The sequence below is a fragment of the Urocitellus parryii genome, chromosome 1 (genome assembly GCF_045843805.1).
Source record: "Urocitellus parryii isolate mUroPar1 chromosome 1, mUroPar1.hap1, whole genome shotgun sequence".
In the NCBI taxonomy this organism is placed as follows: domain Eukaryota; kingdom Metazoa; phylum Chordata; class Mammalia; order Rodentia; family Sciuridae; genus Urocitellus; species Urocitellus parryii.
In genome coordinates, this window is record NC_135531.1 from 73,424,524 (window position 1) to 73,444,686 (window position 20,163).

Below are 20,163 nucleotides of genomic sequence, written 5' to 3' on the forward strand. Positions count from 1 at the left end.
AATCAAATGAAATTTTTTATATATTTTATTTTATATTTATTTATTTTTTGTCTTGATGGCTAAGGAACCAAATTAAAGAAAGGAAATGAACTTTGAGGTAAGCTGGAATTTATCCAGCTTAAGAAGCTACCTCAAAAATAGTTCTGGGAACTGACATATTTAACACCCCATAAAAATATTTTCTTGCATGCACAGAGTTATCCTTAGTGTTAATTTTTCTGAGACATTGTGTCAGTTTTCACTGGAGACTTCAGTGCTGAACTTGAGCCTGTTAAACCTTAATAACTATTCTATGATGTCCTATCAAACTATCTATAAAACTTAACTGGCTGTTCATGGCCAAATGCAAAGTAACTAATTACTAAAAATTGTGAGGCTGTCTAGTAAGATTCAAAATGCAGATGCATTATACATTTGCATTGTATTACAAAAGCTGGTGTGTTGGAAATTGCTGTTAGATGCCTGAGCATGCCTGTAGATAAGTGTTTTGAGCTCTTTAAAGACTGAGTAACTGGTAGTGTAGTTAAAAAAACTAGGTTAAGCCAGTCTCCAATTGTTAGTCGGCTGATTTCATGTTTGTTTTAGAACTCTGGTCTCCTAAAAACTTTCATCATAATTTCACTTTATGAAACATTTATGAAGTGTGTAGAAAATTACTATGTCAGCTATGAACCCAAGTGATAATTTCCCCTTCCCAGAGTTCCAGGACATTTTTTTCTCACAAGAAGAAAACTGTTTTACCTTTTCCTTAAGAGTCGCAGACTTAATTGACACACACACACACCTATACACCCCCCGGCAGCAGAATATTATCTGGCAACTTTGAAGTACATGGTTCAAATGGAATTACTCTAATAACAGTTCTTGCAAGGTCCATGTGGGTATGTCTCATCTAAATTGGTTATTCTCCTTAGATTCAAAATTATAGCCTGCAAATTGAAAATTATATATAGCTTTTGCTAGGCGAGACCATAATTCTAGGCTTTCACCATTTTTTTCCCTATCCCAATAAATCACACTCAAAGTAGGCCTGACACTAAACTGTCCTTTAGCTTCCAGGAGAGCCCTAGCTTAGCAGTTGACGAGGCACTGCTACTCAGGTTCTCAGTAGACCTTGAGACTTATGGAGAATTTGTTCGCTTTCTCTTCATCTCAATAAAATATGCTCCAGGACGGTATTGACTGTCTTCTGTTCCTGTAGATCCAGTAGCTCACCTGCACAGTTCATTCTAAATCAGGCTTTCATCCATCCCCTATCAGTAACGGTCAGGTTCAATCCATGTCAGAGGGTGATAGCTATAGACCTCTAGTATGTTTATGTTCACTGTACCTATTTTCATATCCAAGATACCTACAAGCTACTCAAGTAACCTTCCAGAGGTTTACACACTGTGGATCACAACACATTGGTGAGTCCCGTTGACAACATACTTCAAATAGAATGAAATGGAGTGGAAAGGAAAAGCATAGAGTCAATAGAATAGAACAGAATAGACTAGAACAAGATGTTAACTTAGGCTTCATAAAATTCTTCTTTTGTGATTGTAATAGTTCACATTATAAAATTAATTTATTTTTGTGATTTGTGGTCAAAGAGTTTTTTTTTAAATATTTAATTTTTAGTTTTAGGTTAACACAATATCTTTATTTTACATTTATGTGGTGCTGAGGATCAAACCCAGTGCCTCACGCGTACTAGGCAAGCTCTCTACCACTGAGCCACAACCCCAGCCCCTGGTCAGAGAGTTTTAATGTCAGCATTATTGAGTAGACTTGACTCCTCGGTGTCTCTGAAATTGGCTTATCTACAGATATTTTGGATAAACTGAATTGATCCTGGGAAATGATCATAGCTTTTCACCCTTCTTCTCTTTCCCCCTCCTACTAATAAACAGACAATCACAGGGAAGAATCACTGGCCATAGGAATTATTCATATGCTTACACAAGTCTGCAAGTCACAAGCCTAAATTGTGTTCAAGCCTCTGCAGCCCAGGAGCCCCTTTGTCCTTCTGCAAAGCCCAAATCTCTCTACACCTTTGCTACTGTTTAAATAGAGAGTAAAAGAAATACTGAGCATACAAATTTAATCCCACAAATTTAGTTTATCATATTCCTCTTAGCCAGACCTACAAAAATTGAATTAGAATTTAGTTTTTATTTATTCATTCAACTAATTTTTGGACCCTACTTTGATGAGAAAGATTTAATTCCATATTCATTGGGCTTATATTCTAGTAGGGGATCAAACAATAAGCAAACGTGTACATTGTATTAAGGTTTTCCAGAAAAGCAATAGGAGATACACTATAAAGTATCAGCTCAGGTCATGATGAAGACTAAGAGGTCTTCTTCACCGTCTGCCATATCAAACTGGAGACCCAGAAGACATGTGGTCTAGTTCAAAGGCCTAAGAGCCAGAGAGTGAATATTGTGGATTCCAATTCCACATCTAAAGACCTACAAACCAGGAGTGCTGAGGGCAGGAGAAGTTGCGTGTCCCAGCTCAAGCAGTCAGGCAGAGGAAAGAAAGCATTTCAACCTTTTTACTCGGTTTAGACAGAGGATGCCCACCCACATTGGCTAGGGCCCTCAGCTTTGCTCAGTTCAAAAATTTAAAAGCTAATCTCTTCTGTAAACACCCTCATAGACACACCCGAAATAATTTAATCAGATATCTTGGCATCCTTTAGCCTAGTGAAGTTGACATATAAAATTAAGCATCACATAAATTATATAATTAGATGTTTATAAGTACTGTGAAGAAAGTGAACCAGGAAAGAGGGAGATGGAGTAGAAAAAAAGATGCTGAGAGGTCCATTTTAAATAGGTTGCCCAGAAAGTTTTCAGTGACTGTTTGAATGTGATCAAACTTCAACGTATCTGACAATGTGTTGGAGAAGTCATGAAGTGGAAAGGAAATTCCAAAATTGAAACCACATAGAGGACTAGTGATCAAAAGTGAGGAATGCAGACTACCCAAATGAGGTGTATGGGGTTTCTTTGAACAGTTTGTAAACCTAATCCATAAGCTTTGCTGTTACTTGTTCCACCCACAGTATCCTAATGCCGATTTGGAAGTTCATACATTTTGCCTTGTCATCTTCTGAATACCTCTTGGTAAATTTGCTGAGAGCACTGGTTGGTGACCAAGTATTTTGGAATTAGTGTTGACCCTTGTTAAGAAAGTTCAGGAACACAATCAATATTTTCTCACCAAGACCTGGCTCAGATCACTGAATCTTCCTTACCTCTAAATGTCTGTCAATTTAAAAATAAAATTCATGTTTTGAACCTTTGGATAACTTTTTTTTTTCAATTTACCTTTTTTTTCTAATTTAGATATGATGCATGCCTATTCTTAGAAATAGATTAACAAATATCTTAACTCCACACCATTTTGCAGTTGGGTTCCTTGTTTTATTTTGATGAGTTTGTTTTAGTAACACATCTCATATTGTTAGAATCAGAAGGTCAGTTGAGGTAAAATTAAAACAAGCACTTTAGAAGATTGTAAACACAGAATAAATTTCAGCCTTATGTAAATGCAGTGTGATTTCCATAATAAAGCCTTTATTGTTGTCACTGGCACATAGCTTAAAGGCTGCAATTATAACAAAACATAATACTGTACTGCATTTTCCTTAAAAATGGCAATTAGATTCATTGAAATCATATTTTCCACTAAAAAAAAATTAAGAAATGGGATGTGTTCTCAATGGAATCTACCAGCTCCTTGAGAACACTTTCTTAGTGATAGTAGTACTAACTCGCTTATCCACTTGCTATTTTTTTCTTTCTGTAATTTTTTTCCACTAAAATGTTTTCTAAGTACATTGCTTTTCACACTAGTGACTCCTTGCTAATTTAAGTATTTAAATACTTTTGATGATTTCACTTTTCCCCCCTGTAGTAGAATGTCATCTTGACACAAGCCTGATTTCCTTAGTATACTCTTTTTTCCTTTTTTTTAATTGTAATGATGTATATAACATAAAATTCAACATTTAACTATTTTCAGTGTGTAGTTCAATATCATTAAGTACATTTACAATGTGGTAGGGACACCTTTGCTATCAAATTTTCCAGAACTTTCTCATCATCCTAAACATAAACTCGCTATCCATTTAATAATGACTTGCTGTTCTCCCTTCCTCCCATCTCCTGATAACCTCTACTCTACTTTCCATGTTCATCTCTATAAATTTGCTTATTCTAGGAACTTAATGTGAGTGAAATGGTTTGTCCTTTTGTGTATGGCTTATTTAACAAAATGCTTTTCAAGATAATCCATCTTATAGCATATATCAGAATTTTATTCCTTTTTATTCCCAAGTGTCTTAGTCTGATTGGAATACTATAATAAAATACCACAGACTGGCTAACTTACAACAAAAATGTATTTATCCTGATTCTGGAGGCTGAGAAGTCCAAGATCAAGGCGCCAAAAGTTTGGTGTTTGCTAAGGGATCTGCTTTTTGATTTGTAGTGAGACCAATGTTGAGAATCATGTCTGAGTGTCCCGTTCCCCCATGTTAACGATTGAACACCCAAGAAATGCTGAGGCAAGAGCAAAAAAAAAAGTTATTTAATGGATAGAGAGATAGAGATAGTACTACTATACAGACTCCTCTGCAGAGGACCCTCCAAGTTGGTGCCCAAGGGAGTGGGGATGTCCTACCCTTTTTATCCTTTCTTCTCATGCCCCCTCCTCCCCTGATCTTGTCTACATGGTCAAAAGGTGGTAAAGGAACTTTCCAGGGTGCCTCTCCATATCTTCCCAGAAAGGAAAGAGAGGAGCTGCCTGGGAGGTACTTCATTAACAACTCCTTATTGGGAGAAACAATTCCCTGGAGGAAGGTTAACATGTTGCAGGACAGAGAAGAGCCCTGGAAGTGTTAGCAATTTATTTCCTCTTGAATCAACCCCCATTTTCCTGACCCAGTCATTATTACCTACACTGACTGTCCTTTTGATCTCCCTCCACCTCAATAGAAGGTGATTTCTTGGTGCATCCTCACATGGTGGAACGGGCAAGGAAGCACTGAGGCCTCTTTTATCAAAGTACTGGAGAGAAATGTTTGAGCTCTTTTTTTTTTTCCATTTTTGAATCAGGTTGTTGGTTGTTTTGTTTATTCCGAATAACATAGTCTTTTATATAGATACCTTTATCCCTTGGGCCCAATCCTATGTTTGAGGAGCTTCTTTTTAATGAGAACATTGACGTGGTTCTGTTTTATGTTAACTAGTCAAACCCTAAATATAAGTTGTTTCTAACATTCCTAATTATAAATACCTTCTTCACTAAACATTGATTTGCAGGCAGCAGAGAATTTGAGTAGCTCATCAAATGTGAGACAACTTGGGAAATAATTAACTAACGTTATTTCCACTAAATAGAGCATGAATTTTAAATTTGCCAAATGGAATCTATAGTAGTTATTTAATAACATGCCTTCCCCCCACACTTTCACGGCCATCACCCACTCCCATCACCTCTTCTCTTCTTACTGAGGCCCTAAAGAGGGTAAAAGATGGCTCTTCAGTTGTAGATTAATGACAAAGCTGATGAAGCTTAAGTTTCTGGACCTCTCACCTGCATAGATGCCTTCTGAGATTCTGTACCTAATTATGGTTTTACACTTAAAAGAAATCCCCAGGTTTTATGAGTCTCAAGTCCACAAAACCCAGCTATGGCTCTGGGTATGGTTCCCCCATTTGAAATCATGTCTTAATTTCTGTTGCAGAGCTAGAAAGCCAGCATTGGGGCTGTGGTTCAGTACACTGAGATATTGTACTGGGCTTGGTTCCTTTCAGAGTTTCTGATCTGGAGAGCCAAGCAATCCACTTTTCTGCAGAGTTCCAGAAAAATACAGGCTGTGGGTGTTTCTAGTCAGCCCTAGTCTATTCTATTGGCTTCTCCACCAGGTCCTGTCAGCACATAGCACTTGCTGTGCTCTAGTCACTGAAAAGAACCTGCAGGCCAAATTTTGGGAATCTGGGTCCTAGTAGTCCATATAAATTGAGCATATCCTTTTGTACTCTGCACAGAGCCTAAATAGAACTTTGTACTTACACAGTGAAAGCAAAGAGTGAAATTGCCCAAGCTGCTTCCTAATCTGAGGATTTTTGTGAGTGTAGCATAGGCTGTTTCCTAATTTCATCAGAAATTTAAAACAAAACAAATAAACAAACAAAAAGAAGCCCTCTGGCCCTTTATCAAAGTACATGATTTCATTAAAAATGAATTTTGATAAAATTTAAATATTAACATATTCTCTCCTGTTCTGGTACAGGCATTAATGACAAAGGAAATAGTCATCTACATAAAATTTTTCTTAAATTATTCAATTTTCTCTGTGAATTATAAAAACAACTCAGACAATTTGTATATTTATTTGATTAAGGATATAGCTGAGCTAGATATTAGCACCATTCCTTGCTAAAAACCTCCTCTCTTCTCAATTAGAAGCTCAGATTCCTTCTTTTTCTTCCACTCCTGCTGTTCTTTCTTTCCTTTCCCTTCTTGATCTTTTGCTTTTCCTTTCCAAACAGTTCCATCCTAAATCCATTTGCTGGTCAGGGCAAGGCATGCATCTGCAGGAAGGAGTCCAAACATGGGTGTCCATCTGCAGTCACCACTAGGAGGGTATCCATGTGAGGGTGGTGTGGCCCAGCATGAAACAGCAAAAGGCGGAAAGGCCATGGGTTGTAAAGGTAGGAATGAAAGCAGAGGGATTCGAGTACATCAACTAGGTAACTACATTAAGAATAATGTATTTAAATACGTTAAAAATAATGAGAAACACATTTGCCAAGTGGAATCTAACAACGTGCCCTCCCCCCCCCCCCACTTTCATGGCCATCAGTAATAGAAAGGGTAGTTACAAAATTTGGAAAGGGAGGAAACTAGAATTAACCCCATGGTGCTGAGTTGGAACTGGAAGTATTGGTGTGAACTAATGATTTTCATTATTTGGAGATACCCACGATCAAACTTGATCATAAAAATATTAAATAAAAATTCCAGAAATAAGCAATTCATGTTTTAAATTGTACACCATTCTATGTAGCATGATTAAGTCTTATGCCATCCAGTTCCATCTAGCTAGGACATTAATCATCTGTTTGTCCAGCATAGCCACACTGTACACTACCTGCCCATTAGTCACTTAGTAGTCATTTTGGTATCAACTGGAGCAAGTATTGCTTTGTTCAAGTAACCATTAATAAAATCTCAAAAGTACAAGAGTGATACTGGCAATTCAAATATGTCAAAGAGAAGTCCTAAAGAAAAAGAAAAATTCTCAGCTTCATAATGGGCATATATATTTAGGAAAAAACAGTATATATGAGGTTCAATACTATTCATAGTTTCAGGCATCCTCTAGGGTCTGAGAATTTATCCTCCAAGAATAAGGGAGAACAGCTGTAGATGTAAGTATGTGTGTGGGTGTGGGGGACAAACATCTAATTTCTAGCTCTGGTTACTGAGAGAGCATAGAAGCAGCAAAAACAATGACCACACCTAGCCCCAGACCACAGTTTCTAAATATCATTCTCTCCCAAGAGAAAACAATACTAGAAAGTAAAGGTCTGAAATATATTGGGCGAATAACAAGTAGATGCTAACAGAAAAATGAGGGCCGTAACAAAGGTATAGAAACCTTCTTGAAGTATGGACAATTGGGGCATCAAAATAAGTGAGAATAAAAATAGATAATAACTCACTAAATAAAATAGAAATCTGGAAGTCCATATTATAAAAATAAAGAACAAATCAAATATTTGATAAAGAAAAAGATACATAGTTTTCAAGTAATGCCACATAAGATTCTAATTAATTACAAAGATCTTGCCCTTTGAAAAGGCTCACTTCATAGTGAAGAATCCGGGAAGCCACTACTTTCATCAAGTGGCCAAAATGAGTATCTTCTTTAGAGGAACAAATGGAATTCTTGTGCCTCTAGATAGAGTGCTATTAAGAAGAACCTAGCATCACTTTTGTGATTTCTGCCAAGATTTACAATCTAACTCTAATCCTGGGAAAACATCAAATAGACTCAAATTTAATGCCACTCTAGAAGAAAACCTATCTGGTAATTATCAAACGGATTCATGTCAGAAAAGTCAGACACAGAACCATTGGGATTAAAGAAGACTACAGAGATGTGTCAGTTATACAAGGCTGGATCTTTCTGTATAAAGGAAGTTATTAGAATAACTGAGACATGAGGATAGTAGTGATATTTCAAAGTTAATTTCCCTATTTGATGATATTGTGTCTACCTACAAAAATATCTTTGTAGAAAATATACATCAGAGTACTCAGAGAGTAAAGGAGGATCAGGTTGGCAACTTCAAAATGGATCAAAAATTTTAAATAGAACTTTTATGTTAATTGATGATGATGGGTAAACAAGGACGTGAGGTCTGTCAGGAGGGTTCTCAGTAGTGCAGTTCATTTTGAGATCTTTCATCAGCTTGAACATATGTTTATTATGGCTTCTAACATCTCTTCACCTTCTAAATCTTATAAAACTTGTTATCTAAATATCAAATAAAATTCAAAATAGACAAATAGAAATGGTAATAAAGTTCCTTAGATATGAAAAAAAAACCTGTTCAGAAAACCATTGAAACACATTGTTTGAGAACATGATGGGTAGAATGAACTCAGGGTTGACAGTAAATTCGTCATTTCATCTTTGCTCTTAACCTTCACAATATATTTTCATGTCTTCACAGTAAAAAAAAAGAAAGAAAAAAAAGAGTTGAACATGTTTTCCATCACACAAAAAACGTATAAGATTTCTGATTTTAAATGCCTGGTTGGATTATGCTAATTTGGGGAGCACCCTGCTTCCTTCCATTCTGGTAGAACAGATTCACTGGGACTCTGTAATCCATGTGGTATTTCCTGAACAGTCCAGCAGGTGGTAGTCTAGGAGAAGGACAGTTCTGTTCCTTCCCAGTCATCAGGCCTAAAAGCAGACCCATTGGAAAAGCATGAATAATGTGGACTCAGGGATGTGCTTTGCCTTCTTTGGCATGAGAATAGGATTTCCGAGATTGTTCAGGTAAAATGGGTACTTAGGTATAGAGTATCTAGCACAAGAAAGACGCCAAAATATTTTTGTGTATATGTATAACTATGCAATCTTCTGAAGCTAAAAATTTCTTTTTTTTTTTTAATCATTTCTAGAAATTCCACTGATTTTATATCTCTTTGCCCTGATTTCTATGGCATGGCTCTGGGGAGGACTGCACATGGCCTACAGACAGTTCTGGATGTTGGTTCTCTTTGTCATTTTCAATAGTCTGCAGGTAAGCCTTATGGTCTGTTTATTGATAAGATACATTCAATGAATATAAGACATGGAGTCTCAATGTCAAAGATATAATAATTCATGTATAGATGAATTTGTGCACTTCTATTTAGTTTATAACTCATGCAGAGTTCCCAAGTGATGCTGACTCATCTAGCTTAGGAGCCACAGTTTGAGAAAAGAGGAGTTAAATGGAGAATGCAGAGAGGAAAAGAAAGGAGGTTGGTTGATTGGTTCAAAGGAGAATTTTGGTTTTGTTTTCTTTCCTTGTAAAAAGAAACAACAAAGGAGGAAGGGACAACTGTAGGACACTGGCCATGGCAAGATCACAGATGAGGCAGGAAGAACAGAAGGGTTAGAAGGCCCCTCTCTGAGCCTAGGAAAGAAGAATAGCTGGTGGACAAGAAAAACTGCTTTGGAGCTGAGACTTGGGATTTACATCAAATGCACTGCCTTTTTTCTTAAGGCAGGAAGCAAGGTCATTTGTGTAGAGGAATGTGTGGAAAGCTTGAGATGAAAATAACAAAAGATATAGAGTAATTTCTGAGCAGAAAGCTAATGAATTATGTTGGAAAATGGTCAAGAAACATATCTTTTAGAAACCAGTGGAATTCAACAGAGATTAGACACCTGTAATTTGTAATTGAACCTGTCATTAGTAATTAAATAAATGCAAACCTTAAGGTTATGATGGTAGCATGTGTAACCTATCACAGCACTTACACAGAAAACTTATGGAGCTTTCATAGAGGCTTGAAAATAAAGAAGGACTGTTAGCACTGTACTGTAATTCACTGGGAAGTATTTTTTTTTAATTATGATCTCTTTCTTTAAGGAACTTATTGCAAGTTAAGTACAAACTAAAAATATTTCAAACACATGTTTAATGAGATTAATTCAAACTAGGTGACATTAATGTCTATTTAGATCACTATTGCGACACAGTGGCACACTCCTGGTACAGATAGGTGCTCAGTGAATCAGTCCTAAAATTAATGCCTAATAAGAAACCCTTGGAAAACATCATCTCTCCAGAGTTGATTGGGGTTCATTTAATTTATAAATTGCTTCAGGTCTTCCGTTTAGGAGTTTCTGTGGAATATCACTGTAGAGTAGTGAGACCTTCCAAGTATGTTCCATGAAGATTTAATGGTTTGTTTTATTTTGTTTTGTTTTGGTTTCTTGTTGTTTTGTACTGGCCCTTGTGTTTTTTACTAGCCTTTATCAGTACCAGTGTATTAGTTGGCTATTCATCACTGTGACCAAAATACCTGACAAGAACAACTTAGAGGAAGACAAGTTTATTTTGGCTCATGGTTTCAGGGGTTCAATCCATGGTCAGTCAATTCCACAGCTCTGGGCCTGAGGTGAGGCAGAACATCCTGGCAGGAGGGCATGGTGTAGGACTACTGTCCTGCTCAAGGTGGCTAGAAAGCAGAGAGAGAAAGGTGCTGAGGGTGGGCGGGGGAGCTGCATGCAAGATGATCCCTTCCAGGGCAGACCCCTAGTGACCCATATCCTCCAGCCACCTGCCTACATTTAGGTAACATCCATTCAAACTAGGATGGACTGATTAGATTACAGCTTTCATAATTTAATAATTTTACCTCTGAATATTCCTGCATTAACAGGAGCTTTTAGAAGACACCTCATGTTCAAACTATAACAACCGGTGACCACAAAATTACATTATGGTTCTTGTGCTTGCCTACTTGATTTTGCTCAGAGATTATTGCCTCACTTTGGATCCAGAATATTATGATATCATATGTCTTCTGAGAGTGATGGATAAAAATACATATATTTATAATATTGTTTTTTATATTTACTATTTGATGCATTATAAATAAGAATATCTTGATCATGTACAATGTTTTTAGGAATTTATTAATCATTTTCTGAAAGATCAAGGTTAAGTCATCATACTTCTAATACGTTTGAGGATTTAAGAAAATATACATGAAGTAGTTTGCAAACATGATAATGCAAATACTCCAATATATCTACTATTAGTTTATTGCTTAATAATCTTCCTTGAACTGGTTATAAAAAAAAAAAAGAAGTTCCCAGAGAACTTAATTTTTATGCAAGATGTTATTGGTTTTTTTTTTTTATTTACTTATTTTGCAGCCCTGAAGATTGAACCCAGGGATGCTTGACTATTGAGCTATGGATCTAACCCTTTTTATATTTTATTTTGAGATAGAGTCTAATTAAGTTATAGAGGCTGACCTTGAACTTGCAATCCTCCTGTCTCAGCCTCCCAAATTACTGGGATTGCAGGTGTGCACCACCTCACCCAGCTTGTCCTCATTATTTTTTTTTAAAAATAATCAAGAATATATAAATAATGAGGACAAGCTGGGTTTTGGTTTCTTGTTTTTTATATAGTTTATTTTTTTAAAAAATAATCAAGAATATATAAATAAACTATTGGGTTTCAAAGTCAGAAGAATACAGAGAATTAAGGTGGAAACATCCTTTATGTTGATTCCATGGGAAGCGTTTCCTAATTTTAGTACTTACTAAATATCATGTCAGCATGATCATGATAATTGTATTTTTGCTTCTTCCCCATGTTGTTCTTAAATGAGGTAAACAAATCCTGAGCTTCCTTGTACTTTATTTCATTTCAAAATAGGAACTCTGAAACTTAAGTTAACTGTTTCATACTTACTCTGTAGCTAGCCCACATTACAAAAGCTTCAGGACTCTCCCTCTCACCTATGGATGGGCCACCACCAGACCCATCACCTGCTGGCTTTCCAACCCCAGCAGGGAAAAAACTTATTCCTCAGCAGGAAAATCCTATGAGGGACTGCCTCTCCCCACCTTGTGCCACATTCTATCCAGGAACCAGTCACATGGTATCTAATACTCTGACCAGGCCTGGGACATGAGCAGATTTCAAAAGTGAAGAGTCTAATTACAAAAGCCGCACAGAATGGGGAAGGCTTCTCTTACCAACAGGAGGGATCAGGCCAAGAATATAGACGTTCACCATACACACTCTCTCAAGTTTGCTGTTCACTGATTCAAGTGTTGACAAGGCCAAGGACTACTATAGTTGAACTCCCAGGGAACTTCATCACTGTGTCATCAGTTTGGCTGTACTTATGATATATCATACAATCAGTGTCTCTCTCTTGTCTGCCAGAAATTCATATGGAGTTATTTTTTTTTAATTCCCTGGTCCATTAATCCAGGAACCTTTATTTTCTAAAAAGTTAGTTTGTCATTTCTAAGTGAATTCACTCTTATTTTTATACTGTTACGGTAAGATTGCAATAAATCATCGAGTCCATCTTAAAGCAGGAGACAGAACCTTTGTTCACCAGTTGACGGTCCAGATAACACCAGCTGGTGGGCCAAGGGGTAGGCTGCAAATCTACACCCTTCGACTCCCTCCTGGGGTTTGAGTACACCTTTTATTAGTTCAAAACCATATTAAAACGTAAGTGGCTGTTTCTGTATTTCAGAACAGTGAAGAAACGTCATGAGATCTAAAATCATAAACAGAAAAGGGAGTGGACCAAAACATCCCTAGTTGTGTACAAGTTAAAGAATGGTTCCTAACATCTACACAATCAATCTCTGACAGGGTACATTGTCTGGGAAAAATGGGAACCAAAGAGAGAGCACTTTTACATTGTACAAGAATTGCCATTTTGTGTTGCCAAACATGCTATGCTAACCAACTGTTGATAGGGGGCTTTCCCGAAGAACCATTTTCTACATTACGTGGAGTCTCAGGGAAAAATGGAGTCTCTTTGGTCATTGCCCATATAGGCTGGCCCATAACATTCCCCCCTTTTCTGGAAACAATAAAACCTTTGATTTATCTTTTAAATTAGATAAGGGATTGTAATGGCCAAGCATATACATTAACTTGACTGGTGAAATAGGTTGTTTTAGCAGCTTGGGCCTTATAACATAGTCCAAGCAAGAGAAAAAACATGACTAACATTTTTTTTTTTTGGACCCAGACTGGCCACCATTTTGGGATTTAACCCAATTATTTATTTATACTGACTGTAATTTTCCCCTCTAATGTTAGGAACCTCTTACTGCTGTAAGGAAAAGGGTGATGACCCCTTTTGCTGCTTAAAGCTCAGAGCGGGCAACATGCAGTGGGGCGAACAGTTTGAAGTCCCTTTTTCGAGGGGTCCATGGTAAAAATCTTGTTCAGGGAGAACAGGTTGTAAATTCACCTGGGTGTGGGTGCTTCTATGAGAGAAACAAAAAGACATGAATACTGAACCAAGATTAATACGAAATAGCAGTTGTAGTATCTGGAGCTTGACAATGAATACCATGAAGATGATAGAAATCAATAATTGTTTACTAGAAGTGAAAAAGCTGAGAATTTGTCCCCACGACAAAGGTCTAACAAAGCCTCATAAGGCCCTTTTTGGGGAACGTAAATCTTTAACATTATCAGAGTTATCAGGAATGTAAACACAATATTTGATTACTTAATATAATCTGATTTTTGTAAAATATCTTTTTATTGGCATGACCTCTGTGTTCAATAGAGATCCCTTTAACTTTGTTCCTTAGGGCTAGATAATTATACTAAGCAAACATTGATTAAGCCTCCTGTGTAGGGGGCTAAGAAGATCTGTAGGCCTTAGATGGACTAAAAATTTCTGACTCTGGCAGTTTTTCTTAATAGTTATCAGGCATTCCTGCCCTAGAATTTTCTTTTATAGTCTCCAGTTTTACTTATTCTTGGGGCTAACACAAATGTACATCTTAAGTTACATTAAAATAATTATTGTTTCTTTTTTTAAATGCCCAGGAATTATTGTGTTTTGGTTTTAACTGTTTTTGTTAGATTTTTAAGATCAAGCTGGTCAAACTGAACTTGCTCCTATCTACTGATAAGAGTCAGCTGAGTTCCCTTAAGGGACCCTCTTGGGGAAGTTGTGAGCAGCCTTTCAGTTCCAATGGTACCATCTGCGCTAGGATGGGTTGAGATCTCGCTGACCGTGTGGCTTCCCTTGAAAGCATTAAGGGTGTCTTCCCTTTTCAATGACCCTCCTTTTTTGCAGCATGTGCACTGATTGGCTTTTCATTTTCCAGTGTCTCTTTAATCTCCCTCTCATTAATCCAGAGGTTGTGTGGCCCAGAGTTGGAAAGCTCTTCTTCCCCTTTTCTCTGGACTCAAACTGACTCAGAGGGCAAGACCCAAATACTGATTTTCTTGGTTCCTTTATTTTAATCTTAATCCTTAAGTCTTAGTCTTAAACATCTAGCAAGCCAGTCTTACCAGTTAAAGTAAGAGTACTGGGTTTTAACGTTGATATATAACTTTACAGTTATTTTCATCCCTTTTAATTATTACCTGTCTATAGATAATGACTTAATATCTCAAATTAACTTAGGTTGTTATGCATTAACAGCAGTAAAGTCTACAAGAAAAATTTAAAATCAAATACACAAAAGTAAAAATATATTTAGTTTGTGTATAATCTTGAACCTTGGCTGAATTATACATTATATCCCCTGTTTGAGATCACAATAATCTTTACAACAAAATCAATCTTTTGAATACAACTTTAAATGAACTGAAATCTGGCCTAATTTGGAGCCATTTTAACATTTAGTAAAATGGGAGGCAGAGCCTTATCTCAGATAAGGTGGGGCTCTTCACAAATCTTAAGTGTTCTGTTTCTGAAGCTGATCTTTATCTCTCTTTTAGATATTGTTTTATAAGGTTTACATATATTATTTCCTGAGTTTGTATGCATGTTAGCTAACATAATGTGACTTTACATCTAAACATGAATTAAAGAAAGGCTAATAACTTTTGCATGGAAAAGTGGCAAAATATTTTTATGTTTTACATTATTAACCTTTAAATATATCAGGTTTTCATTATCTTTTAAAAATATCTTTAAATTTTTATATCCCAATGTAAAAGAAACATAAGGTTTGGTTACAAAACACCAAATGAAATAAATAAATCTCCAATAAAATTTTCCATCTTTATAAGTCTAAAATTACCATTACAGACAACTTTAGTTTGGAGAACACCAGCTTGATAAAATGTTCCTTTAAATTTTTTACTCTCAAGACTTGTATATCTGAAAGATAAGAACACATTTAATATGTAAAGAAGAGTAATAGTACCACAGTTACATTGATGTTTTTATATTAACCATGTCTAGCCTTTAATGAAAAATGTAGACTCTGTAATATAGTATAATACTCCTAAATAACAGTTGCTGGTTAACCAGAGTTGTAAAAACATTAATTTCTTTAAGACTAGTTGCTCTAGAGAATAAAACTTAACAGACACAATGTAAAAAGTAAATTGATATTTTAAGAAATCCTTATCATTTTAACATATAGATCAAACTTTGGTTTATATCAGTACATTAATATTTGACATTAAGGAAAAACCTTGACTAGTTGTAACTGTTTATGTGATTTATATATAACCAACTTAGTTCCCCAAACCTTTTTAAAATTTACCCTTCATTTACATAGACCTTTTTATTACTTATTTAGGTCCCCTTTTTGTCTCCCAAGTTGTTTAAATTGATAAAGCCAATACATATCCAAATTTGTAAACAATGAATAGAAATAATCACCAGGCTGATACTCAGGTAGCAGACCCAGGTAGAGCCATCTCAATTATAAAACACTGAAACAGCTATTATCCATACCCATCACCCAGATGTGTTCCACACTTCCAGTCATTTAAGTTAGAATCATCCCCAGACCTCCAACAAACTGAAAGGCTATCACATGGCCAGCCTGGGATCCTCCAGGATGCTTCTCCACACTAAACCTGAGATCATTCCAATCAGGCAATGCACATGCCACAGTCATTAATATCTTGCATATCATTCTTAGCTATAATTATGTCCTCAAGTATCATTCAGTGTTTAACCTGGACCACTCAAATTCAGACCAACATACAACATTTATTTCAGATTTTCTTCTAGGGGTTTCTCACTGACTGACAGTTTTGTCACATGTAGAGAATCACATGTAGGTAATGAGGATAGCCCGGAGTAACAGGCATGAGCTACTTGGACATACTGGAAAATACATTTTCTAAGAAGGTTCATACACACAGAAGAAGCCTTCTGAATATTGAAATGTATTCTTCCTGGAATGCATAAGCTGGCAAGGGAGCAGAATTTTATGTACTATCGATATGCGACACTTCTCTGTGTGTCAGTTATGAGACTTCTCAGCATCTCTAGGGTCCTGTTTGACGGTCTCTCTGTAACTGACTTATACATGTTCATTATACAAGCATCTGGCGTCGAGATGTTCCCTGGCAGTTTTTGAATCATTCCCTATTTCAGAGAAGGGAGTTGCAACATGGACTTTGTAGCTAAAAATATAGAGCCCATATTCAGACATAAAGATCAGTTGGTTAAAATCATTTTCATTCTTAGCCCCATGTCTTAAACTGCTAGGTAGCTGGGAAATAAGTGACTCAAAGGTGGGAATGTTTTTATCCATTTTTTAAAAAATCATTCTTTGGTGGCCACTAGAGTGTCTTGAGTTCTTAAAATATTTGTCTTATGTAGAAAAATTATGTTTACTCTTTCTCTCCACCACACCACATCCCTTTCTCCTTTCTTTCCTCCTCTTTTCCCTTTATTCCTTCTTTCTTCCCCTCTTTCCTTGCTTTTCATCTATATATTGTGGTGTATGTTGACGTTCATTTTTTAAATTAAAGCCATCTTTTATTAAGAGCTTTTCCCTAATGAAAATAGCCCTTGAGATTTAAGAAATGGGATATATTTCTTTTCTCATGAAAAAGTACAGATTTCATCTCAAATGGAATGGAGAAGAAAACTAATAATCCATCTTTAATTTTTCTCAGTGAGAATTTCCATGTAGTGTCCAGAGGAGCTTCATGCAGGTGTCTGCTTAGATACAGTACATATTTAGTCTTGGCTGCTGCTTTTTGAGGATAAACAGCTCTTGGGAAACACACATTGTTAAATAATCAGTTACAGAGGACTAATTGTTTCAAGGCACTCCCTTTGCAATTGCTTTCCAACAGCCAGCAGTAATACGAAATGTCACTTTGTTTCCATTGGAGACCAGTGCATGAACTATTCATGAAGAGTGGAAATGCAGTCTCCCCAGAAAACCCTGGAATAAACATGTAGAAACCAGGGGAGGTTGGAACTCTGTCATTGATTTGTCCCAGAGCTATGTCAAGTTCAGTGGAAAAAAATCACTACATTTATTTTGTAGAGTGAGATTCAGAAAGCCTAATGATTGCTTCATGTGCTCTTCAAAACACCCCTGAACATTTCCATAACTTTACAAATAAATATACAGAAGCTGAGATGAGGGGGTATATTTAAATTTTCTTGATCAGCTCATACCATACTGTCCAGTGTTCAGTAGCACTGGGGCTGGTGAAAAGTCATTGTCTTTGTTTGCAATAAACTCTGACTCCCTTTGACAGTGAATAACATGTCTCAGATTGCCTCCTCATTAGCCTATAGATTGGCCTGGCAAAACTCTTCAGACAGACTGCAGGATATTCACTTTTGTTTGAGCTGGCTTCTCCAAAGATCAGTGTCAGGATCTGATCTTCCAGTAAACAGCTTTCACTGATGGAGTTTCAGTAATGCAGGCTTGAACAGACTTTACCTTCTGATGCCTCACTCCGTTCTTCCAAACAAGTTCCCCACGTCTCCTGTCCTAATGCCAAATGTCTTTTAGTTTATTTCCTTGTGTTGTTTTTGTTTTCCATGTCACAGTCCTCCCTCTGTGACCTCACTTTTTGTATCATAACCCTGTAACATGCCATCGCTAGGTTCTGTCACCTTTACTTCACCTGCAAGAAGATCTAGCACACTCTGGTACTTGAAATGGCAAGCATATAAGACTGAGCAAGACACATACCTCCTCTTCAAAATCATTTTGGGAGAACAAAGCAAACAGTGTCATATAAAACTGGTTTTTAACCTGGTCTTTCAGATTTCTTGCCTTAGTGTTAGTTTATGATTTTTTTTCCAGGATCTAAAATCATATTCTTATTTCTTGTATTATTCAAATATGAGGGTAGGGAGAGCACTTTTTTTTTTTTTTGAGGGGTGGTACTGAGGACTAAACCTAGCTCTACTACTGATGTAGCTCTTCCACTGAGATAAATCCCAGTCCTTTTAAATTTTTGTTGTGAGACAAGGTCTCACTGCATTGCCTGAGCTGGACTTGAACTTATGATTCTCCTGCCTCAACATTACAGGCTTGCAGCACCACGCCAGGCCAACAGTATATTTTTCGTATGTATGTTTTACAGTAACATTCTTTAATATTGGGCTGTCAGGTTCAATACAATGAGCATGCAACCAAGTGCCAGGCAACCCTAATTTTACTAAGCAACTTGACATCTATTTTCCAAACAGAGGTGTTGATTTTGGCCCTAAACTCTGTTCTAAGGATACTGTAAAAATGTATGTAGATAAATAAAATTTGTAAAACATGTAATTTTAAAACATGTGAAACTTAATAAATAAATGAAGAAAATTAAGTTTGTCTTGAGAGCCACATAAAGACAAATGAGAGACCAAAGATATTAGTCTTTGAATGTGCTCTGATGCCATTGGTTCTGGCCCTGAATGATCTTGTCCACTCAGAAGAGTTCTCTTCAAGATGATCCTATAACTCCTCTGTGACTATCACCATAAGTCATCTTGGTTTACAACATAGAGCTATTGCATGTCATTTGTCAGCTTTTAAATATATAGCCAAGGACTTCAGATTCAAGCAAGTAATTTTTTGGCTGAAATGGGATGGTGGGGAGACCATAGAGATTGGTAGGGACTGTAGAAGAACTGGGGAGTTCAGACTCCCCTGAAAACATTGGAATGAAAATGGAAAAAACAAACCATGTTTGAGCCAACAGAAGCTTTTGCAGGGTAAATTCCTACCACTGGCAGTCACTCTACAACCTCTGGATAAAAGTAAGTTCATATTTCTTCTTCTAGATAGATTTTAGTTTTCTTTTGGAAAATGAATAGATCACCCTTATCCGTGAGATTTCAGGCTTTGTGAAGGCTCATCTAGTTACAGTTTGGTTCCTTTCTTGGGACAAAATGGAAGTTTGTTCAGAGAACCCAAGTGACTCAGCTGAATGCTATAGCATTTTCTGGAAGCTCCTCCTCCTTGGCAACCTCTGAGCTCCATTTCTTCCTTTCTCAGCCCTAGGGGACTCTTGAATTGTTCACTGAGTTCTTTTAGCTTCTGAGCAGCTACTTTCTGTGTTGACTTCTAGTGTCTCACTTCAAGCAGGCAGTCTCAGAAATGGAAAATGACTTTTTAGTCCCCCTCTTTTATTTATTTATTTATTTTTAATGTTCACCTCTCAAGTCCTGGTTGCCTTGGTGAACTTTGGTGAACTTAAATCCCCAACCTAGGTAGATTGCTGCAAGTCCCAAGCTGCAACTTTCTGTTTAGCCTCTTGGCATCTCACTGAATTGGAAAATTTCCTTATGGAATATTTTTTTAAAACACAAAAAGAAAATAAGAAAAAAAATATAGGGCATCCCTTTCATTGGGTTTGCTTCACTCCAGAATCATGGCCCCTCAAGTACTGGCTGATTCCATTACTCTTTGATAACCTTCAACCATTGTCTTCTTACTGTTACTGTTCTTGTTGTTGTGTCTGTGTCTGAAGTATTTTCCCAGCTTGCACAGTTGTGCTCAATGAGAAGTTAATCTGTAACACCTCCATAAGAGCCAGCAGCAAAAGTCTCAATAACTTTAGTTCAACAAATATGGAATAAATAATTAATTAAATGAAGATCTTGAGAACCATTGCAGTTCATCAGCTTGTCGATGGGTAT

General features: G+C 36.6%; 1 protein-coding gene across 1 annotated transcript in view; it reads left to right on the forward strand.

Moving 5' to 3' along the window:
• Adgrv1 (adhesion G protein-coupled receptor V1) overlaps nucleotides 1-20,163 on the forward strand; it is a 509,007-nt gene that overhangs the window by 440,851 nt on the left and 47,993 nt on the right. Inside the window, exon 87 of the mRNA XM_077795043.1 lies at nucleotides 9,205-9,326. Within this exon, the coding sequence (XP_077651169.1) occupies nucleotides 9,205-9,326 (122 nt within the window). The remainder of the gene's footprint in view (nucleotides 1-9,204; nucleotides 9,327-20,163) is intronic.